Source organism: Conger conger, chromosome 9 (assembly GCF_963514075.1).
Source record: "Conger conger chromosome 9, fConCon1.1, whole genome shotgun sequence".
Taxonomy (NCBI): Eukaryota; Metazoa; Chordata; class Actinopteri; order Anguilliformes; family Congridae; genus Conger; species Conger conger.
In genome coordinates, this window is record NC_083768.1 from 26,248,694 (window position 1) to 26,261,326 (window position 12,633).

A 12,633-nucleotide genomic window follows, 5' to 3' on the forward strand; every position below is an offset into this window, starting at 1 on the left:
TCCGCTTGTCAGTGTCTGTGTACCCATCTTAAAAGGCGGGGACAGTGGAAACGCGAGAGATGAATATGCATAATTTGTATTTACGATAAATTACATCTGCTACAATAACCCATATACATTTGTAATAGTTTGTGTGACCAGTGGCTATTAGGTGTTGTTTCGTTGAAAAAATATATAAAATAAAAAAACAATCTGCGTGATGTATTGAATCAGCCAGAGAGATTCCGCCATACGTCACTGGCCGTGGCGCCCAGTTGAATGGAAAGGTGCGGCTGTGCTCATTAACATTGGCTACGTACAAGCATCAGCGCCAGGAGACGCAGAGAAAGCAGCAGGGAGGGCAACGAAAAAGCAAAACAGAATCTTAAAAATGTATGTCGAGTAACGTTGTGCTTGGATTTCGCTTGGAAAAAACGACGCGAAGCATGTGCATGATACAATCCTTGACGTTACCCTTTGAGACCCTGGTGAGTAGAACAAGAGCACTGCGATATTTGGGGTTAAATGACCTTAGAGCATTACCTCACAGGTAAAATCAGCTGATGCTGCTTACCAGTACATGAAAATACTATACGCTCTTTACCGCCCTAGCTTGAAAAAATAGGCTATGATTATTTATATAGGCTAACAGACGATTGGGCTGAATGTCAGAAATAACTGACATATTCAGGCATTTTGCTCTTCTGTAGTTGTCTTTGACATGAGTAACGATGCAGGGTACTGCGGTGAGAATCTAGAAACCGTATTGTCTCTGTGGCCTATCTTCTCTTCACGCGTGTAATAGTGAATGTTATAAATATATAGGGTGATGAAAATGGAGATACAACGTGTCGGATATGCTTGCACTGGGTAGACTAACGGTTGTGCATTACACTACTACGATCTGTCATCTCTTACACACGGAAGCACGACCAAGTAGCCTATCCTCAGAGCGTAAAGCTATGAAGAGCAATAGTGAAGCGTTTTATTTAAACAACATGCAGAGTCAAATTGATTGCAGAATAAGTCACCAACGAATAGCCTTATTGATTTCTTCTAGGGCATGAAGGACATATTGCCTTTGTATTCCTTGGAAAGCATTCACATATCAAACAGAAATCACCATGCCTGCATACAGTACGTCAAATTAGGTTCTCTAGCCTACGTCGCTCGTGCTTATACAGTGCTTTCAATTTACAATACGAATGGTCTGAAGAACGTTTTCAATAGAAATAATTTACAGATACTGATACTATTAAAAAACAGATGTTGAGTAAAACCCGATACATTTGTATTTATTGCATTTACATGTAATTCAAAATGAAACGCTTGTATAAGAATGCCACTTCTCCAATTACGTCATCGCGCGCTTGAAACTTCAGGCTTTATTTCGGCCAGATATCATACATCAATATAATAACGCACCATATAAGCAAATACTGTGCTGTGAAAAAAACTATGCAATCTCTCGTACTGGTAAGTTAGAGTAAGATAATTGCTTTAGAATCATATTTCTGTAAAGGTGTAGGCTGGTTGTAATAGAAAAAATATTTATTCCCTTTCATTGTAATGGCTACTGTTTGGGCTACTTGAGCCTTTTAGAACTGAAAAAGGCACATTTGCCCAATTTGAGGTAGGCTACAAATATATCGCTGCCTACTACCATTACCTGTACACTTTTCCATGCGGTCTTTTTTTTACTTTCCATTTTAACACACACTATGTTCCTTTCTATATTTAAATGCAGTACCGCATTAAATGAAGTGTAATTATTTAACCTGTACGGTTGTAGCGTAGTGGTTAAGGTACATGACTGGAACCCTCAAGGTTGGTGGTTCAAGCCTTGTTGTAGCCACCCACTGCTGCTGGGCCATTGAGCAAAGCCCTTAACACCCCACATTGCTCCAGGGGGGATTGTTCCCTGCTTAGTCGAATCAACTGTAAGTCGCTTTGGATAAAAGCCTCAGCTAAATAACATGTAATGTAATGTACAGTAACTCTGTTACTCACTTACTTTTCCAATTGAATACACTGTATTCGACTACAATGTTTGTCTTTCCATGTTTATGTACAGTAAAGTGACCACACTTTATATTCAAAATTGCATATATTATCAGACTGTGCTATTTATTTTCATAATAACATAAAGTAATTGTTTAATTGTATTATCATATGGTATTTGTATTGGTATATGGTATTTATACATTATGAGACACCATGCTGTGTAGTAATGATAGAAAAATACATTTTGTCACATTATGCCTTTCTGCACTACAAAGGCCATCTTACATGGTATTGAAAAGTATGTATTAATAACTGTGTATTACACATAGGGATGGAACTGTACTTAAAACTTGGTAAATGTGATGGCGTATATCAGGGACTGTAAATGTGAGTTGTGCCAGAAAAGGAGAAACCATGAAAGACAATAATTATGTACTAGGTGCAAGAAACAATAGAATAGCCAGGCTATATGAGTGATTGTGTAAAGCTTGTGAAAGCCAGATCACCAGGAGATGAGTAGTAGCCTGGGAGAATGGAATGAAGACCAGCAGTGGAAGAGTGAGTGGAGTGGAGTGGGGTGGGGGGCGGGTTGGGGGAGGTGGTTTTGTTGAATACTTAAGGGTAATCAATTGAAAAAGCAAGAGCAACAGAGAAAGCACATTTTCAAGAAAAGTAGTTTAATGAGGATCAAACAAGTCATGAGTAATATTACTGAGTTGTTAGTAACCACCTTGGCTTCCACTGAGGGCAGTCAATCTTGAGTGTAACGTTATCAAACTCCTATCTAAACTCTGAAAGTTTATTCTGACAGTGCAACTGAACCATAAGCAAGCTAGTTAGCATTCTGAAATTTTGACCTATTAGCATTGTCTAGTCATCCATCCATCCATCCATTATCTTAACCTGCTTATCCTGAACAGGGTTGCAAGGTTGCTGGAGCCTATCCCAGCATACATTGGGCGAAAGGCAGGAATACACCCTGGACAGGTCGCCAGTCCATCACAGGGCACAATTGTCTAGTCATACTAGAACAAATTTAGTAATCCTAGCTAGTCTGTTGGTGGTGCCATGTTAGCTAGTTAGCTAATGTTAGACACAATCATTTCTAAGTAGTGAATGTTAGCTATTGCACACTTCAATTTCATTTCAATTTCAATTTCAAGTTTCTGAAACACCTCAATACTTGCCAACAGTAGCTAGCCAAGCTATAAGTTGCTAGCTTACCACTCCGTTACCTAATTAGCTGGATACCTAGTTGACTTTGCACATGTACAGTGACTTCAAAACATATTAAGGCCCCTTCATTGTGTTGTCGATTTAATTTTAAATGGATAGAATTGCCATGTTTGCGCATTAATATATACTCAATAGACTATTATGACAAAGTAAAAACATGCTTTTAGAAATCTTGCAAAATAATGCAAATTCACTAAAAATCTAAAACTGAAATTCTCATTTATATAAGTATTCAGACCCTTAATTCAGTACTTTGTGCAAGCCCCTTTGGCAGCAATTACAGCTTTGAGTCTTCTTGGGTAAGTCTGTACAAGCTTTGAACACCTGGATTAATGGTTTATCCCATTATTCCTGGCAGATCCTCTCAAACTCAGATTGGATGGGAAGCATCTGTGAACTGCCATCCTCAGGTCTCTTCACAGATGTTCTATGGGGTTTAAGTCTGGGCTTTGGCTGAGCCACTCAAGGACAGTCAGAAACTTGTCCCACTTCAGCGTTGTCTTGGCTGTATGGTTCGGGTCATTGTCATGCCTAAAGGTGAACTGTCGCCCCTGTCTGGGGTCACAGAGTCTTTAAATGCTGTTTGGCAAACTCAAAGCGGCTGTCATATGCCTTTTACACAAGAATGGCTTCCGGCCTGATTGATGGCATGCTGCTGAGATGGTTGTCCTTCCAACAGGTTCTCCCCTCTGCAGAGGACTTCCAAAGCTCTGTTAGAGTGACCGTTGGGTTCTTGGTCCCTGACACAGGATTTTAGGCTGCTGTGGTGAGGGGAATTTAAGACATATGGGATACATTTTTCTACATTTGAACAGTCAAATCCAAAATGAAGAGGTTAGATCCATGAAGACTTTTATCGAAATAATATTGCATATCACAGTCGGGATATAGCTTTGCCATCTAGATGCTGGAAATAATATAGCCTACTAGTGGAGTAGCCTATGCAAGTGTGTAGCTAACATTAGTAAACATTAGCTAACTTGGTGGAAGATTATAACCACTTTATTCATATCCACATAAATGTAACAGGTAGAAGTAGGCTTACCTCATTAAATAGGCTACTGTATCAAACAGCCACTAGTAACCCATAAAGCAGTGCCAATATCGACAGTATCACTTCCTCACCTAATCGACATAATAGTAGGCTTCACATTCAAGATACAGACAGCTTTAGTTACTTGAAGTTCAAAATAATGTTTATCCACAGTTGAGACAATGTAGCCACAGAATAGACAATGAACTGAAACTATCTTGTGTCTTCAAAATAAGTTCTATAGCCTTTCAATGGCTTGCAAGAATTGAGACACAGTATTGACGCATTCAAAATATTACAGTCAATCACTCATCATGTGTGCAAATCCAGTAAGCATTTGAATTAATTTTAGATTTCCAAAAAATCAAATGTTACAAAAATGTTTATGTATTTTGTTAAATTATAAAGTAATAGGCTACTTTTCAGATAAAAACTTGATTGGGGCTGCCTGGGATTCAGCCAAAGTATTCAGAAGAACTGTGGCAAGTTCTCCTATATGTCTGGAACAATCTACCCGCTGATTTTCTCATAAAACTGCAGGGCAGTGCACCAAAGAGAATTGATATAGTTTTAAAGAGGAAGGTTGGTCACAACAAATATTGATTTCATCTAGTTTTTAAATGTTTACTGCTCTTTATAGTAACTTTTTGATATTTAGAAATGTTCAATTAGATTATTTATGCAATTGTGATCAATTCCCTAATTCAGTTTTAAATTTGCTTCATAACCTCTGAAAAATGAAAGTTGGGTTGAATTCTAAGGATCTTTTGTGGACCACTCAATAGGTGATAGTACGTTCTTTAATGATAAACATTTTTGCAGAGAATCACAACATTTCTCCACAGACATATTTTGGGACAAAAATCCATACGGCCTACACTTTTCGTATCTATGCCATAACTTTCAAGTCTTCGATAACAGGGCTGCCATGCAACTATTGCTCCTGCTTCTGTCCATTTCAACTGTACTGCTCTGGTACTTACCTTAACCTACTTACTGGAAATATTCATCAATGCCTGTTATGCCTGTTTGACACTACACCTTCATAAAACCAAAAGTGATTTTTCTGGAACTCTATCAAAGTGGTCAGGATTTCTTGGCCTAGTGAAATTAGCCTTCTTGTTTATTTCTAATGTTTATTTCTAAGTATGCATGCAAGATCCAAGATGGCCAGTGAGCAGTGAGCAGCAAGATTCTGGACAAGCTTGGAATAGGGCTGAACTGTGTCATCATAACAGCCTGTAGCGTAGTGGTTAAGGTACATGACTGGGAACCGCAAGGTTGGTGGTTTGATCCCCGGTGTAGCCACAATAAGATCCGCACAGCCATTGGGCCCTTGAGCAAGGCCCTTAACCCTGCATTGCTCCAGGGGAGGATTGTCTCCTGCTTAGTCTAATCAACTGTACGTCACTCTGGATAAGAGCATCTGCCAAATGCCATTAATGTAATGTAATCAACATCAATATATCACCCATTACATGCAGTCAAAATGGCTAAGAGACTTCTCTAAGGTTGCTTCCTCACCTGCCATGTTTGAAGCGGTTTAATCGAACCCTGGACCGGTTAGTCCTTTACAGTAGATCAGCATGTTTGGCCATTTGAGAATGTGTGTAATGGACACACACCAAACAACCACTCACAGTGAGAATGCAATCTGACCCAATAGCAGGAAGTGATCCAAAATTGGTATGTATGGGTTGTCAGCGGGCAATTTTTGACATAACACAAGCTGGCTGGCAGTAGGTGGCAAAATGAGAGGCAGAGGACAGACATGGAGTGCTGCAAAAGTCTGTTGTCTTCTGGATATATGGGCCGGAGATGACATAAAACAAATGCTTGATAAAGTCCATGAAAATGCGGACATTTTTAAAATTATTCAGTGGTAAACTGGGGGAAAAGGGGTTTGTGTGCACAATAGAGTGCTGCTGTGTAAAAGTAAAAAAACAACAACTTTGAGAGCAAACTTTGTCCTGTATAAAAGTTGTGTCTGATTGCAGCATGTCATTTCAACATGTGAATCAACACATTGTTGACAAACCTTGACCTAATAAGTCATTCATACTGATCAGCGTTGGAATTATCCCCATATTTGGTTGATTTCTGTGATTTCTATGTTCACCTACAAAAGGCTTTGGTACATTTTCCACCTGCAAATTTCTGTCCAATGAATGAACGAACTCTGAGAGTACGTCCTACTTAAAATTGAATCGTACCAAGGGAATCTGGTATCTGGTACATTGCATAATGTAAATAGTATATTATAGTTATTGAATTAATACTTGATTACAGTGGATTGAATAAGAGGTGACTAATTAATTGAATTGTGTCTAAATAATTGTGCCAGCATTTCTTCTTACTTTTCTTCCTAAAACAGTTCACCCTTAAGCCTTCAGTGGGAGATTAACAACACGTCATTGCGTTAAGATTGTTTTGCGTTCCCATAGACAAGAGTACAGATTTATTGCTGATTTTTTATTTATTTATCCAAAACTCCATGTTGGGATCCATTGCCATATAACTTGGGTTAAATTTGGAACAATCAAATATCCAACAAGGTCCGTCCATAATTTTAACTTAGTGGCACTTCCCATGCAGCTATATATTTGTGTTTGAAAGTGGAATGAATCTTGTAATCATTCATCCTATGTTTGTATTTTGGTAATTTCATTGTGAAGATGGTAAATACCATTTAGTGTTTAGTGCAGTTTCGACCTTCACCAATCATGTATATAGTGTTCTCCAATATTATTGATGTGCTTGCTAAAGATGAACAAAGACGCCTGTATACGATAAACAATACAGAAAATGTTATAATAAGTAATATAAAATTTGGGAAAGTTATATGCTTTTATTTTTCTGCTATCTTTTCGGGGAAACATGTTACTTGTTTAATTGCTATATTGATTGCTAATATAATATACTTGGAAAAAAAAAATTTGGGCATACAACTTAGCTCATTCACTGTACTGTTTATTTTATGCAGCCTTTATGAGGGGTGTGAATAATTTTCAAGGGCACTCTCAGTTAAACTTATATGATATCTATAAACTAGGACATTTTGTTTAAAAAACCTCTCTGTTTTGTTTTTGTTACTGTGCTTGAATGCCAGACATTTAGAAACCTTTAAATTTGGTGAAGAATTCTAGGGCAAGACATTCTTGTGCAAGTAAATAAGCAGCAATCCATAATGAGTATATGTTTAGCCTATGAAGGAAGAATATTTGTATTATTCAAGAAATATGTAGAAATTGCGACAGTATGATGCATGACTTCATACTTATTAGCCAGCTTGCAACTTATATTCCAATGTAATTGGAAAATCTGAAATCTTTCTATTTCTTTTTTTTTCCTTTTCTTTCTAAAATAGTTGCCATAGTACCAGGTCAAAGAACCAATACATTGGAGCATCCCCAAGCACTAGCACCTTTTCCAGATTGGGGTGTTGCAGGTGTGGATATTTTGCATAGCTATGACTGTGTATAACAGTGATATTAAAATATGACCATAACTGCATAAGAAAATATAATATTCATCTAGGATTAGTAAATGCTCGATACAGAAGACAATCGTGTCCCTTGTATTCCACTGTAAAAAAAACAAAAAAGAAACATGTGAATAAAAGACAAATAAGGGCTAGGTTGTTACCTTCCAGAAATGCCATATTCAGTAAGTACGTATGATATGGTAGGTAATTTATTCCAAAACAAATTAATGTGCCAATCATGCTGAGAAACTGTGCTGTATATTTTTCCTGTTGGAGATTTCAGGTTATACAACCCTCAATGGTGAATTATGTCTGGGCAAGTTCAAAAACGACAGTACAACATGTTGTGAAATGCTTTTTATGGTTCTTTGTTAAGCTTTTAAAATGTCTAGATTCATAAATAAAAAAATACTTTTCCTGCAATAAATTCAGACTGACACACGGGATGATTGATACCAGGCTTTTAGTGTAGGAGCCAACAGAGAGGCATGAGAGGAACGGCACTGTGACTGGTGGAGGCAGCAGATAGACAGGAGAAGAACCATGCTGTGATTGGTGGAGGTAGTCGAAGGGCTGGAGAATAGCTCCGCTCTGATTTGAGGAGGCAGAGAAGCTGTGTGTCAACAGCACTGTGTAGGAATGCACAGCCCGCTCATTTGAAGTTAAAGATAGAGGCAGAGCCAGACGTGTTCAAGTCAGTTTCCAATTTCAGATACCTGCCAGTCTCCTCCACCCGCGCGGCTGGTTGGATTTGCTGAGGGAAGGGTTTGCATGCGCAGCTGTTTGGGAGAGGACACGCTTTCACATTTATTCAGCGACACACAGATAAACGCAGAAGGACGATGGTACACACTGAAGGGTATGTTTAAATTGAAGGGGGGGAAAGTGAGAAACCTGTTCCTGTAGTTGCACTGATGGTGAAAGCGATAATAAGCTATGCCTATGTCGATTATGTTTTTGAATTTCTAGGCTGTTTACCAGCTTGACTGTGTGAAATAAGGTTAAGAATTGCTTTGTACTTGTGTTAACGGCTGTAAACAGAATTCAGAATATTTTTACATTATAATAAGCAAGGGAAGTATGGGTGACTTAAAAGTCTGGGGAGCGGCATTTATCTTGTTGTTGTCAAGGGCGTAGTAGTATTATGGATGGATGCACCATAAGTTGCAGCTGCTCAAAGACTAATAGGTCCCAAAACATGAAATGCCAATGAATCATGGGACATATGAAACTAACTGCATGCTTCTATATTCTGAACAATACCAAGCAATGATGTCAGATGCTTACTTTTGTCATGTTGTTGTTTTTTAGGGATTTTTGTTTGTTGTTATGCCTGTAAATACAGGAACATTATTAATTCAGGGACATTAAAGATTATTATTTAAATTCTGCATTAAGATCTTTTCAAGGTTACAAAATAAGCACTTAAAGCAGGCATGTGTGCATTAAGTGAGGAAAAGTGTGCTTTAGATCGGAGAGACCTGCCGACTGCAGACATAGGGGGCAAGGAACTGTCTTGCTCTTGGCTAATTCACATGATTGTGCAAAAGTGAAAAATCTGTGTGCAGGGCTATCGCAATGTAAGTACTCCTTCATAATAATGTTTGTTAAGGAGATAAATGGCATCATAAATATTGTAAAGAATTACCACCTCTTAACTGTTGCCCATCTTGTTTTCCATATCTCCTGTTTCTGGGGAGATGGAGCCACATTTTACCCACTGACTATTCATACAGCCCTGAGTCTTAAGAAAGCTGAGATGATTGATGTATCAGTGGTATTGTGGTGTTATGCCTAAAATATAGAGAGCTTTTCCATTCATGCACCAAGCACCTATGCTGCATTCATTTGTCTAATGATCATTTCCCCTACCACAGCATCAGATTTATAAATTACAAGATTATGAAAAGTTTGATTAGTGTCATCAGCCCACAAAACCCGAAATGACCACAATGCAGTAGTAGTCTTGTTCCGTTTTGCTTCAATAATATAACTGCATTGTTGTGTGGTACCTGCTCATGCTGTAATCATAAGCAGTTTGGTGCCCACTCTCCTGTCTGTTTTCGTGTGAATCCTTTGAGATTTCTATCCAGTAAATTAATATCTTTCTCTGGACTTGTAACATACCCTGCATACTAAGAAGCATAAGCAAGAGCAATGCATGCAGTAGCTACAATATATATTTTTCTAAAAATCTTCCAGACTAAAAGGCCATAGTAAATGTTAGAAATGTTTTCTCTTATTGTTTATGGTAGGAATTAGGAACATGGTAAAGTTGTGATTAAGACCTTTATTAGTGTTAACTTTGTTGATATTTATTTTTGTTGTCTACTTAGAGTGGTTGTGGATTTCAAAGACCACAATGTACTAGCCCTTTAAGTATGTGCCTAGCAGGTTATTTTTGGCCACCTCAGGGATTAAGTTTCAATGCTATGGCTTCAGTAAGAATAATGCTCCAAGAATTTAACAGCATCATAAATGTATTTTAAACCATGGCAATTTGATAGCATGGCTGATTCATGAACCTTTTTCACGAAACATTATTTGTTCGTGATTGCTTACGATTAAACCAAAGCTGAATACTGTACCTGTACGTAAACTCAGTGTGCACTTTATTAGGTATTTATTAGACTTATTTTTTAGAGTTATTGTGCTGTAGCCTATCCATTTAGAGGTTTGACAAATTGTTCAGAGATGCTCTTCTGCATACCACTGTTGTAATGTGTGGTTATTTGCGTTACTGCTGTGACGTCAGCTTCGACCAGCCTGGCCCTTCTCCTCTGACCTCTCATTAACAACACATTTTTGGCCACAGAACTACTGCTCACTGGATGTTTTTTTTGCTTTTTGCACCATTCTCTGCAAAATCACAGGAGATCAGCAGTTTCTGAGATACTTAAACCATATGTCTGGCACCAACAATAATTCCACGGTCACTTAGATCACATTTCTTCCCCATTCTGACATTTAGTCTGAACAACAGCTGAACCTCTTGACCACATCTGCATGCTTTTATGCATTTAGTTGCTGCCACATAATTGGATGCAGCAATAGTTGATCACCTGATTTGAAATAAACAACAGATGTGTTTTGTTTATTTATCAGGTCCCTCAGTCAGCTAGCAGAATTTAAGCAAGTATTCCACAAGAAAGGCTGATGAACCTGAAGACTGAATGGCACTGTTCAGAAGAACATGATGAGAACTTAGAAAGGAGTATTCCTTTGAGCATGCTCAAGTTAATCATACGGAAGTGGATAGGTGTATTGTGCCACCTCAAAACTGCTTAGATTAGGCTGTCCATCAAAACTGAGCATCCAGGGCAGAAATTAAAATGACGAGCCCCACGATTCTAAAGAGCATTCCTTCAATTACAGGTAGTCAGCTTGCAGCAAAAAAAACTACATAGTTACATCGCTTGGAAAAGACAAGAGGAGGGGATGGTAGGGCACAGAGTCTTTGAGGTGAGCATATTAAATGATAAACTGCCTCAGCCAGCCAAATCCACCCCCAGAAATCTGCTGGTACAGATTTCAAACTCCACGTGAGATGGATTTTTTCATTAATGCTTCCTTCCTGCTACTGCATGGAATAGACTGACGAAACCAATGATATTGCTGCTTTCTACAGTCGTGCATTTCGTGAAAGCTGAACCTACTTAAATGAGTCATTCTAATGACATCGCTGGTGTCCAGGCCAAAGACGACATGGTGAGTCACATCCACCAAAGCATTTTAGCCATTAGGTGAATGGTTAACCTTACATATTCCCAAGTGAAATGGGTTGTAAGATCTGATATGTACAAGATCAATTGCAATTCAATCGCAACACATATAAAACTTGAATGCAGGCCAATGCGCTACATCATCTATCTTTTTCTGTGTGGCTGCTTTATAGTTAAACGCTGTCTTCGTCATAATGTCTGAAATGTCTGGTTTTACAGCCATTTCAAAACCAAATTTGCTATCTAGAAACAACACATGCTCTATTGTTAGTGCTAATAATTATTCTGCTCACTTCTTTGCTTTTGAATGTAACTTCTCACCGCTATGTGACCAGGCAGTCAATTACACTGTTCACAACCCACTGCCTTCCTTTGTTGCTATTTTATTTTATAGCTCTCTGGGGCTTGGTGCTGAAGGAAGATACAAAGGACCAAATAAATGCCTTGGCATTCCACAGGACATAAGCCATGTAAAACAAAATGTACGGAGATGTATGGAATTACATCACAAAGGGAACATGTAGACAGTATATTTTAACTATGACTGTACACAGATTATGGTAAAATTAGATTCATTTTCAACTTTTAAAGCAGCTTTGAGAATATTTACATTAACATCAACAATATTAACATTAAGAAGAATACTCCCCACCTCACAGACCCTCCCCCGACCCTTCACTGCTCAGCTCACTCCATCCCAACATCACTGTATCCCCCTCCCCCTTTTTGTGTTTGCTTGGAAAAACAAACATAGATTCTAATTTTAGTTAAACCAAGGACATAAAAAGAGTGGGTCTGCTGAATGCCAGTTTCATCATTTTATTTTGGTCATATGAAGCTGAAGAATTTAAAAGAAAATCAACACATCAAAATATTTTTTTTTGCACCTATGATAATGCAAACACCTAGAGAATAATAATAATAATAATAATAATAGAGTTTGCAGAGAATGGTGTTAAAACCCAAAAAATCCAATGAGCAGTAGTTCTGCAGACAGAAAAGCCTTGTTAATGAGAGATCATTAGCTGGTCAAAGCTGACGGGAAGGTGGCAGTAATGCAAATAACCACGCATTAGTGGTATGCAGAAGAGCATCTCTGAACACATAACGCATCATAACTCTTAAGTGGATAGGCTACAGCAGTAGAAGTCTAAAAAATAAGTAATGAATACCTA

At 38.2% G+C, this 12,633-nt stretch overlaps 1 protein-coding gene across 11 annotated transcripts in view; it reads left to right on the forward strand.

Moving 5' to 3' along the window:
- The first annotated feature begins 304 nt into the window (after window positions 1-304).
- Window positions 305-12,633, forward strand: part of dtna (dystrobrevin, alpha) — a 74,664-nt gene continuing 62,335 nt past the window's right edge. For 10 of the 11 annotated variants that reach the window (XM_061253465.1, XM_061253462.1, XM_061253464.1 and 7 more), the window contains exon 1: window positions 8,416-8,595. In XM_061253465.1, the coding sequence (XP_061109449.1) occupies window positions 8,579-8,595 (17 nt within the window). In that variant the 5' untranslated portion in view covers window positions 8,416-8,578. Of the gene's footprint in view, window positions 468-8,415; window positions 8,596-12,633 lie in introns of those variants that run through there. The other variant, XM_061253463.1, reaches the window with a different exon arrangement.